At 45.4% G+C, this 15,877-nt stretch overlaps 1 protein-coding gene across 5 annotated transcripts in view; it reads right to left on the reverse strand.

Annotated features, from left to right (window-relative positions):
- IL34 (interleukin 34) overlaps window positions 1-15,877 on the reverse strand; it is a 144,940-nt gene that overhangs the window by 36,577 nt on the left and 92,486 nt on the right. For all 5 annotated transcript variants that reach the window (XM_030203604.1, XM_030203600.1, XM_030203601.1 and 2 more), the window contains exons 4-5: window positions 13,620-13,697; window positions 3,441-3,605 (exon numbers count right to left, since the gene is read on the reverse strand). In XM_030203604.1, the coding sequence (XP_030059464.1) occupies window positions 3,441-3,605; window positions 13,620-13,697 (243 nt within the window). The remainder of the gene's footprint in view (window positions 1-3,440; window positions 3,606-13,619; window positions 13,698-15,877) is intronic.

Below are 15,877 nucleotides of genomic sequence, written 5' to 3' on the forward strand. Positions count from 1 at the left end.
CTGTCCTGCCCCCTGCTCATCCCGCCATGGTCTGGCATGTCTGGGGCACACCACTGCAGAGCCCACCCCCACCCAGAAACCTACCTACATTAAATATAAAACTTTTTTTTTTTAATTTTAAGCTGGGCACAGCAGAGAACTTCCCCACCCAAAAACTCGCCAATGTAAAAAGATATGCAACTTTTTAAAAAAATTATTTTAACCTGGGCATTGAGCACACTCCCACCCAGAAACCCACCAACATTAAAATTAATTGTTGGCGGGTTTATGGGTGGGGATGGGCTCTGCACTGCCTGGGGGGAAAATGCATATTTAATGATTCAGTGTACCTTTCTTCCCCTGGGCTTTGGAGAGCACCCCCCCCCCCCCCCACCCAGAAGCCCACCACCAGCAAACATTCACTGTACATGCTGAAAAGCGTTTATTTTACCTGGGCAGCTGGGCTTCAGACCAGATTTGTATGTGTGTGGTGGCGGGTGCGGACTCTGCTCCATGTTCTAACTCCTGGGGGGTCTCGCTCTAAGCTGAGGGCTGACCCAGGCGGCAAGGGCCCAATGACGTCTTTTTCAGCGGTTCCGGATGCTGCTGACTCGGTGGAGGAAACCCGGCGGCACTGGTACACACGGATGTTTCTGGGTGGCATCGACCTGAACACAGCGGGGGCACTGGGGAGTGATGCGGGGCGGGGGCTGGTGCTCTGGGGCTGGGAGAGCGACGGCGATGGGAGCAGTGGAGCACAGTGCTCCGGTGGCAGCGGCTGACTTCCTGGCCTCGACCCGCACTAGGAAAAGGCTGCGAGCGACAGCGGTGGGGGCACTGGAGCGCAGCGGCGCAATGGGGCACTGGAGCGGCTGACTTCCTGGCCTTTGACCCATCCCACACTGGAAGGAGATGGCTGCTGCGGGTGGGAGGACTGGATCTCTGGAGAGCTGCTGCTTTTGCTGCCGGCTGCGAAGGCGCGTGTGACTGGGGCTGAGCCAAGACGGACCTGGGGGGCTGTGCACCACTCTCACTGCAGCCTGGCCGGCACCTGGGGGACTAGCGCTGGATTGGAGGAGCGGGACAGATTGGGTGGGCCTGGGCTGTGATTGGGTGGGCCTGGGCCCAACCGGGCCCACCCGTAGCTACGCCCCTGGACTGCACCCTAGGGAGAAAAGCCTGTTCAGAAGAAATCCTGCTGTACCAGTCAACCTGCACCATCTATTGAAGGGAGAGAAATACTGGGAATATTCCTGGCTACACCACCTATTATACGGATGATATCATCAAACTTTTCAAGTCTCTGCCTCCATCTGCTGTTAGGGGGACATAACACAACAGTTGGGACTGGTCTAGCAGGATGATAAAGAAGAGTCTGTTAGTGCTTTGGCTGTTATTTTAGAAAATTAGTTGAGCTTCACTTCCCATATTTCTTCCTTAGTTAAGAAATCAAAGTATATTTTGAGCAGTACAGCCATTTTTGGTTTTCTCATTAATTACTTTGAGAATTAATTAATGTTTTCCTTATCACTTGACTTGATTGCTGTAATTCCACATCAAGGTTTTACTTCAGCTAGTATGAAAAGACCAGAGTTGATGCAGAATACCACTGTTAAGTTTTTACACCAAACAAAAATGTTTAACCATGTGACACCATTACTAAAGGAACAGCATTATCTCCCAGTAGTAGCCAAAGTGAAATTCAAAATTTTGATTCTTGCTTTTCATACGTACTACATTGGGCTTTCATCTACTCATCCCTTATAGTTCAGTCAGAACCTTGAGATCACCTCAAGATAAACTTTTGATCCTACTTGTATATGCTAAAATTACTATTTAAGCAAATGCAAATAAGATTAAAAGACTGAGCCTGCTGAAACTCAGCCATTGCACCTAAAAAATTAGGCTGGAAACTACCAGAATGATGTTTGCCTATATAGCATACTAGGTATGCTTCAGCGATTTTTATTAATAATAAAATAAGGTCTAGACAGGGTGGTGAAACATACAAAGTTCAATATAAATGATAGCTTCATCATTGACCTGACATTGTTTCAGCACTTCTGTCTATATCAGGAGTTGATCTGAACCTCCTTAACTCTGTTCCTCCAGTTTCACACCATCTAACACCAGTATACTCCAGCATTTCTAATTCCTTTGAAAACCAGTGGAAAACTGTTCTGATGCACCAGAAACTTGTCACAGACATCAAAAGCTCTGGTGCGTCAGGACAAGATGCAGGCAGGAGTACTGAACCTGTCGAGCGTTTGATGGAGCTATCATTCACAATGAATATTTTATGTTTTTTGTATGTTAGGACTACATTTTATCTATTAATAAAGATGCCAAACAGTACTTAAGTAATCTTCCTTTTTTCACCTGCTCTATTCTGGATTTGGAGAATTGCTGTTGGTATTGCCTCTTTTTGGTTGATTGTGGAATGCCATGTCATATTCAATTAGAAATAAGAGTTCTCTACTGAAGTTTTAAAAGACACGTGGCTTTTTGTTGAGGTCTATTATGGGAATGGCGGAGCTTAGTTAAACTATTGTCTCTTCCCTTCTTTATGCATTTTTCTGGTTTCATTATTTAAAGAATTGTAACATTTTCTCCTAATAGGTCAGTGTGATTAAAGTTATTTATGTTTGTTTGTTTCTTGTTTTTTTAAAGGAGTAAATGTGCTTGAGGTTATGTTCTTGTAGTTTCCTTGGATTGTACAACATATGTGCCTTTGTGCACTGTTCCAAAATAACCCCGCCCTCCCCCCACACACATGTGCAAAACGACAAGAAGCTTCACAATAATTATTATCTCTAGAACTCTGCTCTTAAGGACTCACCCATCAGATTACTCTGCCGTTTACATCGCTATGATCATACTTCACCTCTGATGAAACAATATCATTGGTCCCCATTGAGCAAAGGATCACTTATAAAATTGCCACCCTCACTTTCAAGGCCTTTAGACTTGGTATCCACGACTATCTCTCCTGTTTAACTATTCCTTATTACCCCTCCAGAGCCCTCCATTCATTAAACGATCACCACTTAGTTCTGCCTTCTCCAAAATGTGCCCACTTGGAATTAACCAGTCCCAGCGCATTCTTCTTCCTCGTTCCTCATACCAGGAACAATCTCACCCATTCTCTCCAAAGCAATTCCTCTTTTAAGGATTTTAAAACCAAGCTCAAAACCTGGCTTTTCCACTTAGTTTTTGGTGAAACAGTTTGCGGAAATTACTAGTATTACTCTTCGACCCCATCCTTCTTTTGTGTGTTTGCTTTACCCTCTTTTTGCAGTGCTTATGTCACTTAACTTAACATCCTGCTTTCCTATATATTAATGGAGTTCTTTCTTGTTTCCTATTTTTTAGCCTGTACACCGCTCTGTTCTGCCTGTCAGAAAGTTAATACAAATAAATAAATAAATACATTTATCATTTTGATGTTTTTTTCCTTTTACCTCTGTGGTGTTCAGCGTTTCCTCCATGATATTTTGTAAATCTGTGGTGTAATTATAGGATGGGTGTTTCTTTGGTAGCACATCACGAATTCTTTTTACTATGTTATTGCTCGTGAACCACCACAGCTTCTGCAGATCTGATTCAGTAGCATTATATCTCTGCATCTGACAAGAAGAAGAAAACAAAATGTCTGTGATTCACTGGCATAATGAACAGCCACAGTTATCTGACAATAATTTACTATAGCGTGTCATGGTATTTAATGTGATCAGATTCACAATAAGCTGCATTGTTGTGGTTGATAACATAGGTGAATAAAATAAATATTACAGCATATCCCATGCAATATTGTTAAGGAGCCTATCCAGCTTATTTTCGAACGAGAAGGCCAGCCATTTTCTGACACAAATCGGGAGATGGCCGGCCATCTCCTGAAGCCGGTGAAATCGGTATAGTCGAAAGCAGTATTTCGCCGGCTTCAATTGCTTTCTGTCACAGGGCTGGCCAAACTTCAAGGGGGCGTGTCAACAGGGTATGGAAGGCGGGACGGGGGCATGGTTACGAGATGGCCAGCTTCGGCCGATAATGGAAAAAAGAAGGCTGGCTCTGACGAGCCCTTCGCTGGCTTCACTTGGTCCATTTATTTTCAGGACCAAAAAAGTGTCCAAACTGACCAGATGACCACCGGAGGGAATCGGGGATGACCTCCCCGTACTCCCCCAGTGGTCACCAACCCCCTCCCACCCTAAAAAAAATTAAAAACTTTTTTTTGCCAGCCTCTATGCCAGTCTCAAATGTCATACCCAGCTCCATGACAGCAGTATGCAGGTCCCTGGAGCAGTTTTAGTGGGTGCAGTGCACTTCAGGCAGGCGGACCCAGGTCCACCCCCCCCCTACCTGTTACACTTGTGGTGGTAAGTGTTGAGCCCTCCAACCCCCCCCCCCCCCCCCAAAAATCAATGTAGGTGCCATCCTTCACTCCTAAGGGCTATGGTAGTGGTGTACAGTTGTGGGGAGTGGGCTTTGGGGGGCTCAGCACACAAGATAAGGGAGTTATGCATCTGGGAGCAATTTTTGAAGTCCACTGCAGTGCCCCCTAGGGTGCCCGGTTGGTGTCCTGGCATGTCAGGGGGACCAGTGCACTACAAATGCTGGCCCCTCCCATTACTAAATGCCTTGGATTTGGCTGGGTTTGAGATGGCCGGCATCGGTTTCCATTATCGGCGAAAACCGATGCCGGCCATCTCTGACATTTGGCCGGCCCCAACCATATTATCGAAACAAAAGATGGCTGGCCATCTTTTTCGATAATACGGTTCGGGACCTCTCTTTGTGGCGCCGGCCATACAGATGGCCGGCGCCGTTCGATTATGCCCCTCCACGTGGCTCATTTTCAAAGTGCTTAGACCAGCGGTTCCCAAACTGTGCACCGCGGCACCCTGATGTACTGCAGCGAACTCTCAGGGGTGCCACAGCAAATACTCACCTCCCTCCTGCCGCCCACAATCCAGCATCACTTCCTACTTTCCCCTCGCACAGGTCCGGAATCAGCCACTTCCTTCTCCTTCCTCCGCTGCTGCTGCTGCAGTGCTTGCAGCTTACATTTTCAGGCCGTCCGCAATTCACACAGGCACTGCGGGGACTTCTCTCTGCTGCGTCCGACCCTCACAACAGGAAGCTGCATCAGAGAGGGCTAGATGCGGCAAAAGGAAGGGCCCTGGAGTGCCTGTGTGAATCATGGACAGCCCAAAAATGTAAGCTGCAAGCAATACAGCGGCGGAAGGAGAAGGAAACAGCAGCGATCCTGGACCTACAGGAAGGAAGGTAGCAAGCGATGTTGGATTTGGGGAAGGCAGAGATGTGCTGGACTTACGGGAGAGGGGCTGCAGGGAATGGAGAGGTGTGCTGAACTTTCAGGGAGGAGAGCTGTGCTGGAGTGAGTGGAAGGGCTGCAGGGAAAGAGAGACCTATGTGGTAGAGGGGGGTGAAGACTTATGTGGCTGGGGGTGTGTGGAGACCTATGTGGCCGGGGGGGGGGGGGGGGGGGCAAAAAATTGTTCAGACACTGAGGGTGCCGTGAACCGAAAAAGTTTGGGAACCACTGGCTTAGACTTAAAAAGTTACAAATGTTACAATGTATCTTTGTAAGTCTAAAACAATAGAAAAGGAAGCAGTCATTCAACTAATGATGTCAGCGAGGATGACAAAATAAAAGTGGCACACATTTCCAAATTTGGACAGTTTATTTTAACATTTGGCCCGTTACTGTTTACTCCACACATGAAATTTCAAGCTAATCAAATTTTGCCTCAGCTCTGCTCACTACCATTTATGACAGCTGACCCAAAACTAAAGCCAGTCAGTGGTGAGCCTGAATATCTGGCTTATTTTTGGCCGGTATAAACTTAACCGGCCAAGTCAATATTCAGCACTGGCCGGTTAAGTTTTATAGCAGCCAAAGAAAGGCCTGCTATTTGGGCGGCCCAGTTTGGCCACCAAACTTAGCTGGCGATGCACTGAATATTCATAGCTAGCCAGCTACATCACGCAATCTAACCAGTCAGCTGCTATGTGCTGACCACAAATATCCAGCGGGCGATAGCCAGCTATCTCCCACTAAATATTCGCAGATAGATGATTAAGTGCTATTTAACTGGCCAAGAGCTGTTCCTGGCCAGGTAAATAGCGCTGAACATCGGGCGGTTTGAACCTTCACACATCTGTCAGAAGATTTATCTTAGATTAGTCCACTATCCACTCTCTCATTACCTCACCTTGACTACTGCAACCTACTCCTCACTGGCCTCCCACTTTGCCACCTATCCCCCTTCAGTCTGTTCAGAACTCTGCTGCACGTCTTATCTTCCGCCTGGACCGATATACTCACATCACCCCTCTCCTCAAATCACTTCACTGGCTTCCGATCAGGTACCGCATGCAGTTCATGCTTCTCCTACTAACCTACAAATGCACTCAATCTGCAGCCCCTCCTTACCTCTACCCTCATCTCCCCTTACGTTCCTACCCGTAACCTCCGCTCTCAAGGCAAATCTCTCCTTTCAGTACCCTTCTCCATCACCGCCAACTCCAGGCTCCACCCTTTCTGCCTCGTCTCACCCCATGCTTGGAATAAACTCCCTGAGCCTATACGCCAGGTCCCCTCCCTGCCCATCTTCAAATCCCTACTCAAAGCCCACCTCTTCAATGTCGCCTTTGGCACCTAACCACTTTACCTCTATTCAAGAAATCTAGACTGCCCCAACTTGTCATTTCGTCCGTTAGATTGTAAGCTCCTTTGAGCAGGGACTATTCTTTTTTGTTAAACTGTACAGCGCTGCGTAACCCTAGTAGCGCTCTAGAAATGTCAAGTAGTAGTAGCAGTAGTATCCTATCTCCATAATCCATCATTGCAGCAATGGCCCTTTGTGGGAACCACAAATCCCTTTAAAAACTAGTATTTATATACTATGGCCCTTATTTTAGAAGTCCAAATTGGGATTTACATGTGTATACAAACGTAAGAAATGATTTTAAAAAGCTGGTAGGTAAATGTGTAAATGTGCAGTACATGTAGATGGCAAAGGAGCAGGCTTGGGTGGAACAAAATCTGCATGTGTATTCCCCATTTCAGAAAGGGAATGGACATGTGTAACCTGATATTTCAATCAAAACAGAACAGAGTCCCTCGCAGAAAACAATACAGCAAACACAGTGAAGGTGACACCAAAAAAGGATAAGGCTAGGTGATGTATAAAAAATATATGTTTTTGATTTAATACATCCAAAGACTTGACACAAATCGTGTTTTGGCCACAATGGCCTGCTTCAGAAGTCTTACAAATGGATGTCCTCCAACACTTAATCCTTTAAATCTAGCAAGATAGGTAAACGCACCTTCTAAAATCCACGTTATTGCCCAGAAAGAGGTACCTGTTCAATTTAGCATTTAAAAACTGTCTACTTGATATTTCAATGTCAGGATTTACAACTGCTCTTTTGCATGTACATGCATTCAAAAGTACTCATCTTGGGCATCCCTTTAAAGCAGGGGTTCTCAACCCAGTCCTTGGGACACATCAAGCCAGTCAGGTTTTCAGAATATACTCAGTGAATATGCATGAGCTAGATTTGCATATATTATCTTCATTATATGCAAATTTAGCTCATGCAAATTCATTGTGAGTGTGTGTGCCCCGAAGAGTGGGTTGAGAACCTCTGCTTTAAAGGAAGGACTAAGGGAGTTCTCTTCCTTAATCCCCCTATTGCTTATTTCACCCTCCAAAATGAAATACATAATGCTTGCAACCTCTGTTGTTAATTAGCTGCATGTATATGTATAGCTTTGTACAATGGAAAACATTCATATGTGATTTATACATAAGAGTTGTGTAGTGTCACATTGCATGTGTCAGTTACACATGTAAGTTGTCAAATAACCAATGTGTACCTGACATGTGCAAGTTGCTAAGCCATTCTGTTTAGCTTTTCAACATATAGCTTTGTAAAATGGAAGCTCCTGTTGCACATGCATTCCTGCAGGTAATTTAGAAAGTCTCTGCATCAGAAATTGTACATGGCTCAACCTGGATATATCAATTCTGATTTCTACATTCTATCCTGGTCTCTAACTATCCACTGCCACCTTGTTAGACTGTCACTGAAGTTCTTTGATGTTTCAGTTATATATACTGTAATCTACCAACACTTGCTTATTTCCGATCTGAGGAAGAAGGGCAACCTTCGAAAGCTAATCAAGAAATATATTAAGTTATGCCCAATAAAAAAGGTATCTTATTTTCTTTTCCATGTTTTGTTTTATTTCTACTGATTACATTCTATCTAAAATGAGGCTTCACATGTACTCTGATTCCCACCAGTATGTGTTGTGTACCAGGGGCGTAGCCAGACTTCAGCGGGAGGGGGGTCCAGAGCCCAGGTGAGGGGGCACATTTTAGCCCCCACCCCTGCCATTGCCGCCCCCTCCCCCCGCCACTGCCGCCACCACCAACTTTGCCCCCCTCCGCCGACAACCCTCTCGATCCCCCCCCTCCTGCCACCAACCCTCCCCAGTCGTCACCTACCTTTGCTGGCAAGGGACCCCAATCCCTGTCAGCTGAGGTCCTCTTGCTTCCCACGCAAGGCTTCGTTCTGTTTCTGAAGTCCTGCACGTTGTACGTGCAGGACGTCAGAAACATAACGAAGCCTTGCGCGGGAAGCAAGAGGACCTTGGCTGGCGGGGGTTGGGGTCCCCCGCCAGCAAAGATAGCCCACGGCGAAAGCGGGGGAGGGTTGGCGGCGGGAGGGGGGTCGGGAGGGTCGTCAGCAGGGGGGTCCAGGACCAAATCTACGGGGGCCCAGGCCCCTGTGGCCCCACATAGCTACGCCCCTGTTGTGTACACAACAGGGAATCCCCGCTTCATCCCTCACCTCCAGTGAGCTATGATTGTTGCCTCTACAATGCTCCTGCCCCCTAATATCTTGGTGAGCAGAAGCTGTGTCTTGGGATAAAACCTAGGCCTCTAATATGACAGCAAAGTTGTCACTGGCTATCCAGACAATCAATAGAGATTTTGTTGACTTTACACAATATGTTGTTCTAAACATGGTCTTTAAATTGCAAGACCTGGTGCTTTGAATTTGTAGCTTTGGGTGGCACTTTAGTTACTTGTTTCCATTTGAATTTCTAAGACAGTACAGAGCATGCTTGATAAGGCAGAAATCTATTGCAAATATCTCACAGATTAGCTTCAATCTATTGTTTTTAACTTCAATGCTGGAAGCTGTGTATAAAATGAAATTAGAAATAGAAAGTGTAAGCATTACGGAGACAGCTCTTACTGAAGAAGATAACTAATAAAAAATAGATTGAGTCAGCAAGTCCCCACCATTTAAATTACATTCCTATCAATGAACACTAGCATCAATTCCTGGACATCTTCTCTTGCACATAATTCTCATATCTCCACACAGGGCTTTTTTCAGGGGGTGCTTGGGGGTGCTTGGGGGTACTGAGTATCAGCACTTTTTCCATTTAGGCTAAAATTGACCATAGTCCCTAAATATTAATGAAAAAGCCCAAGCTCTGCACACCAATTCTGCCTTTTCATAGGTTCTGTGACTGGTTGTAGGAGGGCTGGCTATTGTAGGGTGGGTCCATAGGCGGTCGGTGGCCCAACTGTTTGGGGAGGCTAAAGGGGGCAGGGTTAGGGGTGGGGCCAGGGGTGGAGCTTACCTCCATAATTGTCTGACAATACACAGAAAAAAAAGTAAAAATAAAATGGTCACAATTAATACCTTTTATTAAATTTAGATATGTATCATATGTCGAAGAATAAAGTGGTTGTTCAAAGCATATACTAACCACAATCGCTGAACTACAAAACACTATGCACAAATTTGTGCAAAAACACACTCAGAACCTTACTGTACCATAAATATTACACTGGGCAGAACCTAATACACCAATATACCACCCATACGGAAAATGCAGACCGTCAACAATTTGAAACAAGGGATCATAATATCATAATTCTCATGTACAGCCACAAAACACCCTTTTAGGATGGATAGTGTTCACAATGAGCTCCTTTTATTAATATTTATTGATTTTAAATTCTTTTAACAAGAGTACACTTGTCAACTGTAATACAGCAAGGTAATATTTAGATACAAGAAAAGTAATGAAGATAAGTACAAAAGAAAAAAAATCAAAGAATATTAGTTCACTTTTAAACCACAATTATTCCGCTTTCTTAGACCACAGACTGAGTGAGGGCGTTAATGAATTAGAGAAGATTACAAAGAAAAATAATTATAACTTAACTAAGGCTACGTGCAATCCTCCAACACAATTTAAACAGACGTTATTTTAAATCTAGAAAGGATTTCAGTTGATCAGGAGAAAAGAAAACATAATTCATCTGACCCAATCGAATGATACATTTACAAGGGTAGGCGAGAAAAAAGGATCCCCCCCACATCCACCGTCCTCGGTTTCATTGCCAAAAAGGCTTTCCTCTTCTGCTGGGTCAATTTTGTTACGTCAGGGTATATCCATATTTTCCCACCTCCAAAATAAGAATTGGTATTCTTAAAATAAAGTCTCAGAACAGAATTAAGATCCTGTTCAAAAATAAAGGAAGCTAAGAGTGTAGCCCTCTCTGTTACATTTTCCAAAGACTGTTCCAGTATGGCAGATATATTATTCACATCAAAGTTCACATTTTCTGCGCCCCTTATTTCTCCTTCTTCCCCCATGGGGCTACTAGGTAAATAGAAAATCTTATTTATTGGAGGTACAGCTTCCAGTGGTATCTTTAAATTTTCTGTTAAGTATCTTCTGAATAATTCCAGTGGACTAGTCCCAGGGAGCTTGGGGAAATTCAAAAGGAACAGATTCAAACGTCTGTTGAAATTCTCTATCTGCTCAATTTTTCTACGAATATTCAAATTATCTTTAGCTACAGCATCTTTAAATTCTTGAAACTGTTCGACATCTTTCTGCAGCTGTGTAACTCGCATGGCTAATTCCTCTTTAACTGAGTCCACTGCATTTTTTTTAATCTTCAAATTTAGTATAAAGAGCATTTACTTCACCTGAAGATTTCTGCAAGGTTGAGTCCACTTTGATTAAGATCAGCCAAATCCTTTCTAGGTTAACCTCCGGAATTTTCTCTGAAGCTCCAAGCGATTCCTGGGCCTCAGACCTCAGCATCTTCTGTAGCGACGCTAGCCCCCGCCTGGTTCCACCTCCATCACACTTCCGGTGGCGTTCCGGGTTCCCTCTAGTGAAGCTGCTAACGCTGGGCATGGAAGAATCAGCGACGTCAAAGGAGGGGAGCCCGTAAGGGCTCCGCTTCTCCATGGGATCCGCTCCCCTCGGTACCTGGGAGGTCCCGGCGAAGAAGCGCTCCAAACTCGGCTGGATCGGGGACAAAGTTGAGGAAGGCGGGGGCACTAACCTCACTGTCCCTTTCCATTTAGTATGAAGCATAATTTTAAGAGGTAAAAGATTATTCTTTAATTCCAGCCGAGTAGCAGCGTCTCACAAACCGTCCGGTCACACCGCCATCTTGATCCTTGTCATGATTTAGGCTCTATACCCTTTCTGATGTTTTGGTGCCACCTCAGTAAGGCCAACACACAATCTCTCCACTGCAAAACACTATACACAAACTTGTGCAAAAACACACTCATTACCTTACCAAACCATAACAGCACTAATTCCAAGGACAGGATGAGCTACAACCTTATGCGTGGAAAGGCAGCACTGTAATTACACTGGGTTGTAAAACACCAGTACACAACCTAGTGAAAAAAACAAAAAAAAACAAAAAGGGCTGCAAATACTACACACTAGCAGAATACTGCACCTTGATCACACATGAAAAACCCATGACACAACAGATATGAAGGCAAAATACTGAACTGGAAAGTTACCTCAAGAAGTCAGACTCAGCATGCAGCAATACTAGAAAAATTGAAACTTACATGCAAAATATCACAGATGCACATTTCTAAAAGCTGACATATTCCAATTAATAAATTCTGAATAAAATACTTTTTTCTACCTTTGTTGTCTGATCAGTTTTTCTATTCGCTTTGGTACCAGTGTCTTCTGTTTTATGCAGTGTCTTCTTTTCATTTGATATTTTTTCTCTCACCATGTCCACCATCCTCCTGTGTCCTTATGCGTCCTGTCTACCTTCTGTAGCCCTGTCCCTATCCTTTCTCCATTCAGCATCTGCCCTCAAAGTGTTCCAATCCAGCCCTTAAATTCAGCAATTTACCCTCCATCCATATCTAGCATTTCTCCTCACTCCCCTCCCCTCCATCCATGTGTATCTACATCCTCTGTCTTCTCTCCCCTCCATCCATGTCCAGCATTTCTCCTCTCTCCCTTCCACTCCATTTGTGTGCATCTCCCTCCTTTGTCTTTCCTTCTCTCCATCCTTGTCCAACATTTCCCCTCTCTCCCCTGCCCTCCACTCCATCCATGTGCAGCATTTCTCCTCTCTTCCCTCCTCTCCAGCCATCCATGTCCAACAACTCTCCATTCTCCCCTGCCCTCTCCTCCATCCACCCATATCCAGCAAATTTCCTCTCTCCCCTGCCCCCATTCATCCATCCATGTTCAGCAATTCTCCTCTCCTCTGCCCTCTCCTCCATCCATCCATGTCCAGCAACTCTCCATTCTCCCCTGCCCTCTCCTCCATCCATCCATATCCAGCAAATTTCCTCTCTCCCTTGCCTCCTCCATCTATCCATGTCCAGCAATTCTCCTCTCCCCTGCCCCCATTCATCCATCCATGTCCAGCAATGCTCCTCTCTCCCCTGCCCTCCCCTCCTCTCCCGTCCAGCAATCTCTTCTCTCCCTCTGCCCTCCCCTCCCGTCCATGTCCAGTCCTCCCTCAGCTCCCCGACAGCCCTCCTCTCTGTTCCTTCCTGCCTTCCCCCCGTGTGTTTAACCCTTTTATTTTCAGTGGCTGCGATGGCAGTGAAGAAGAAAGCACTGCGGGCTCACTTCCAGCTTCTCTCTTCCCTCACACAGTGTCCCGCCTTCTCCAATGATGTATTTCCTGTTTCCATGAGGGCGGGACACTGTGTGAGGGAAGGGAGAAGCTGGAGGCGAGCCCGCAGTGCTTTCTTCTTCACTGCCGTCGCAGCCACTGAAAATAAAAGGGTTAAACGCACGGGGGGGGGGGGGCAGGAAGTGGATGCCGGCGCGGAGGAAGATACAAACAATTTTGTTTTTCGAGGAGGAGGCAGCCAGGGGAAGGTCATGGTTGGGCTGGGGAGGCTTAGCCTCCCCAAGCCTCTTATACGGGGAGACTATGGGTGGGTCCCTCAGTAATCACCCCATCCCTGAAGGATGGCCTGGCATTTGAGTACTGGTGCCTTTTTTGCTAGAAAATAAATATCTCTACACCTCCTCAGGATGCACATAACTGCTATACACCTGTGCTTATAAATATGTTTTCCACTTTTTTGGCCTCTGCCCACCTCCACAAGATGATTGCTACCTTAACAGTTGAGGTTTTAATAGAACGTCTTCTTCACTCAGTGCTAACAAGAGATGCCCATGCAACGGCACCTGTCCTCCCTGTCCCCTTTTCCCTGCGGTTTGTGTACAACTACAAAGTGGCTCTTTTCTCCAGAGGAAAATTGCTAGTTCTTACCAGACGAGTGACCTTGGAAGCCCTGAGCACCTCTTCCCGATGGACTCTGATGGTGTAATTAATTGGGAAGTTGTACTTCTGCAAAAGACAATGACAGATAAAGTGTTAGAAATACAGAAGATAGGGGTCCGCCTTTTGCTTCCCCCTTCCCCAGCAGGGGTTATCTGCTGCTGGCTAGGGAGAGAGCTTAACGTAGCAGGATTAAAAAGTAATGAAATCCAGCCCCTTGAGCAGATCCTTACAGCAGGTTGAAGTCAACCATGATTCCTTCAGACTGGCACACATATCCACTGCAGCAATACACAGAAAGGAATAAAGCGTCTGATGGGAGGCATGAAAATATCTCACAGCTACGCTATAGAAATGATTTTTAGTAGTAGTAGAAGTGCTTTCACAGATTCACTTTGTCAAATGTATAAAAACATTGTACAACACTTCACTGCCTAGAGTGAGAGGCAAGCGTGCCCTCTATCTCCACTACTATATGTTGTACCTATTGACTTTTATTTTCAATCCATTTTCAAAAATCCAAAGCGATGCACAACAGTAAATCTACAGAATAATTTAATAATAAGGCAAGAGAATAGAATGATATAGAACATTTTTTTAACAGATTAAATAACAAAGGATCCAATATGAGAGGCTCCTGCTTCCTTAAATTGCACTCAGCAGGCCGGTCAATATTATTCTGCAGCATTTAACTAGGCAGTGTCATGAATGTCAGCACTAACCTGCCATTTTGAAAGTGAACAGAAGCATAATATTCCAGGGATGGAGTTGAGGAGGAGCCAGGAACTGTACGGGGTCTGGCAATATTCAGTGCTGGTGTCTGGTTAGCTAACCAGGCATTGAGCACCACATAAATAGCATCCTTAACTTTGCCCGGTTAGGTAACTGCATTACTACCAGGCTGAGGTCTGAAGATGATCCCCCTTCCCTCCTACTCCCCCCCCCCCCCCCCAAGTCACCACACAGATCAATGCAAATTAAGAAATAGAGCACTTCTACTGCCTATACACTGATATTCAGTGCCACTTAACGTGACAGGGCTGCTGAATATTAGCACAAATGGATTCTGCACTGCTCAGTTAGTACCGGGGTGGTCCATGGACAAAGCTGGGGCACAGCAGGTACTTAAACAGTCAGCGGCGATATTCAGTCCACTAACTGATTATGTAAGCAGCTAAACTTAAGACAGCAAAAAAAGCTGTTTTAATATAGCCACCGAACTAATGGAGCACCAGTCTGAATATCAGCCAGTGCCCAGTGAGACACATATGGGGAAGCTACTGCTTGCCCTGGGATTGGTAACATGGAATGTTGCTACTCTTTGGGTTTCTGCCATGTACTTGTGACCTGGATTGGCCACAACTGGAAGCAGGATACTGGGCTAGATGGGTCGTTGGTCTGACCCAGTATGGCTATTATTATTTTCTTATTATGTTCCCACTAGTTTTTGTTGCAGGTTGTGTGTTAATAGTCAGATTAGCACATGGCACTTACTCCCAGTTAACCCAGAAGCACTTAGGCCTAGATGATCAAAAGCAAACACATTTGCTAGAGGCCATTAGTGCCAGACTAGCGCCCGCGTTTGCCTGTGCCCCAGAATCAGAGCCAGGAACATGAAATAACATGCTTGCCAGTTCTGGCCACTAGTTGCATGCAAATGCATGCAAGCAAGGGTCTCCCACATTCCTCCCTTATGATCAGCGGGCAGCATGCCAAACAAGGGTGTTGCTCCTGCTGCAAACCCTTTGCCAGCTTCGAGCTGGTGTTATGGTTTGCTAGCAAAGGAGGAATGGAGGAGACCCACAGAAGAGGTTTGACACGTCCAAGATATTCTTTCGGACCTGTCAAACCTACCTCGAGGTTGGAGGAGAGAGGGAATAGCACTCCCTCCCTCCTCTGTGGGTGCCTCCTCAAAATGGTGGCATCCTGCCCTGCCCAGTGCATCCTGGGATGCACTGGACAGGGCTTAACTTCCATATATGGTGACCATAGAACAACTTTGCTTTCAATTGCTTGTCCCAAGTAATGCAGAGCTCTTGGCCAAATAACTTGGTCAAAAAGTTATACAGTGTTAATTGGGGCAGACTCTATAAAGGTTTTACTGTCATACTGCCATCTGCCCATGATTGCACACAGCATAGGTCTGGATTTTAAGAAATGAGTAGTAAGTATTCATGAAATGTGTTCAATGTAATTGCTTTGTTCTGTGGCAAACTGTTTGGATTGTTATAACTTCCTCTTAAATGAGC

The sequence above is a fragment of the Microcaecilia unicolor genome, chromosome 5 (genome assembly GCF_901765095.1).
Source record: "Microcaecilia unicolor chromosome 5, aMicUni1.1, whole genome shotgun sequence".
Lineage (NCBI taxonomy): Eukaryota > Metazoa > Chordata > Amphibia > Gymnophiona > Siphonopidae > Microcaecilia > Microcaecilia unicolor.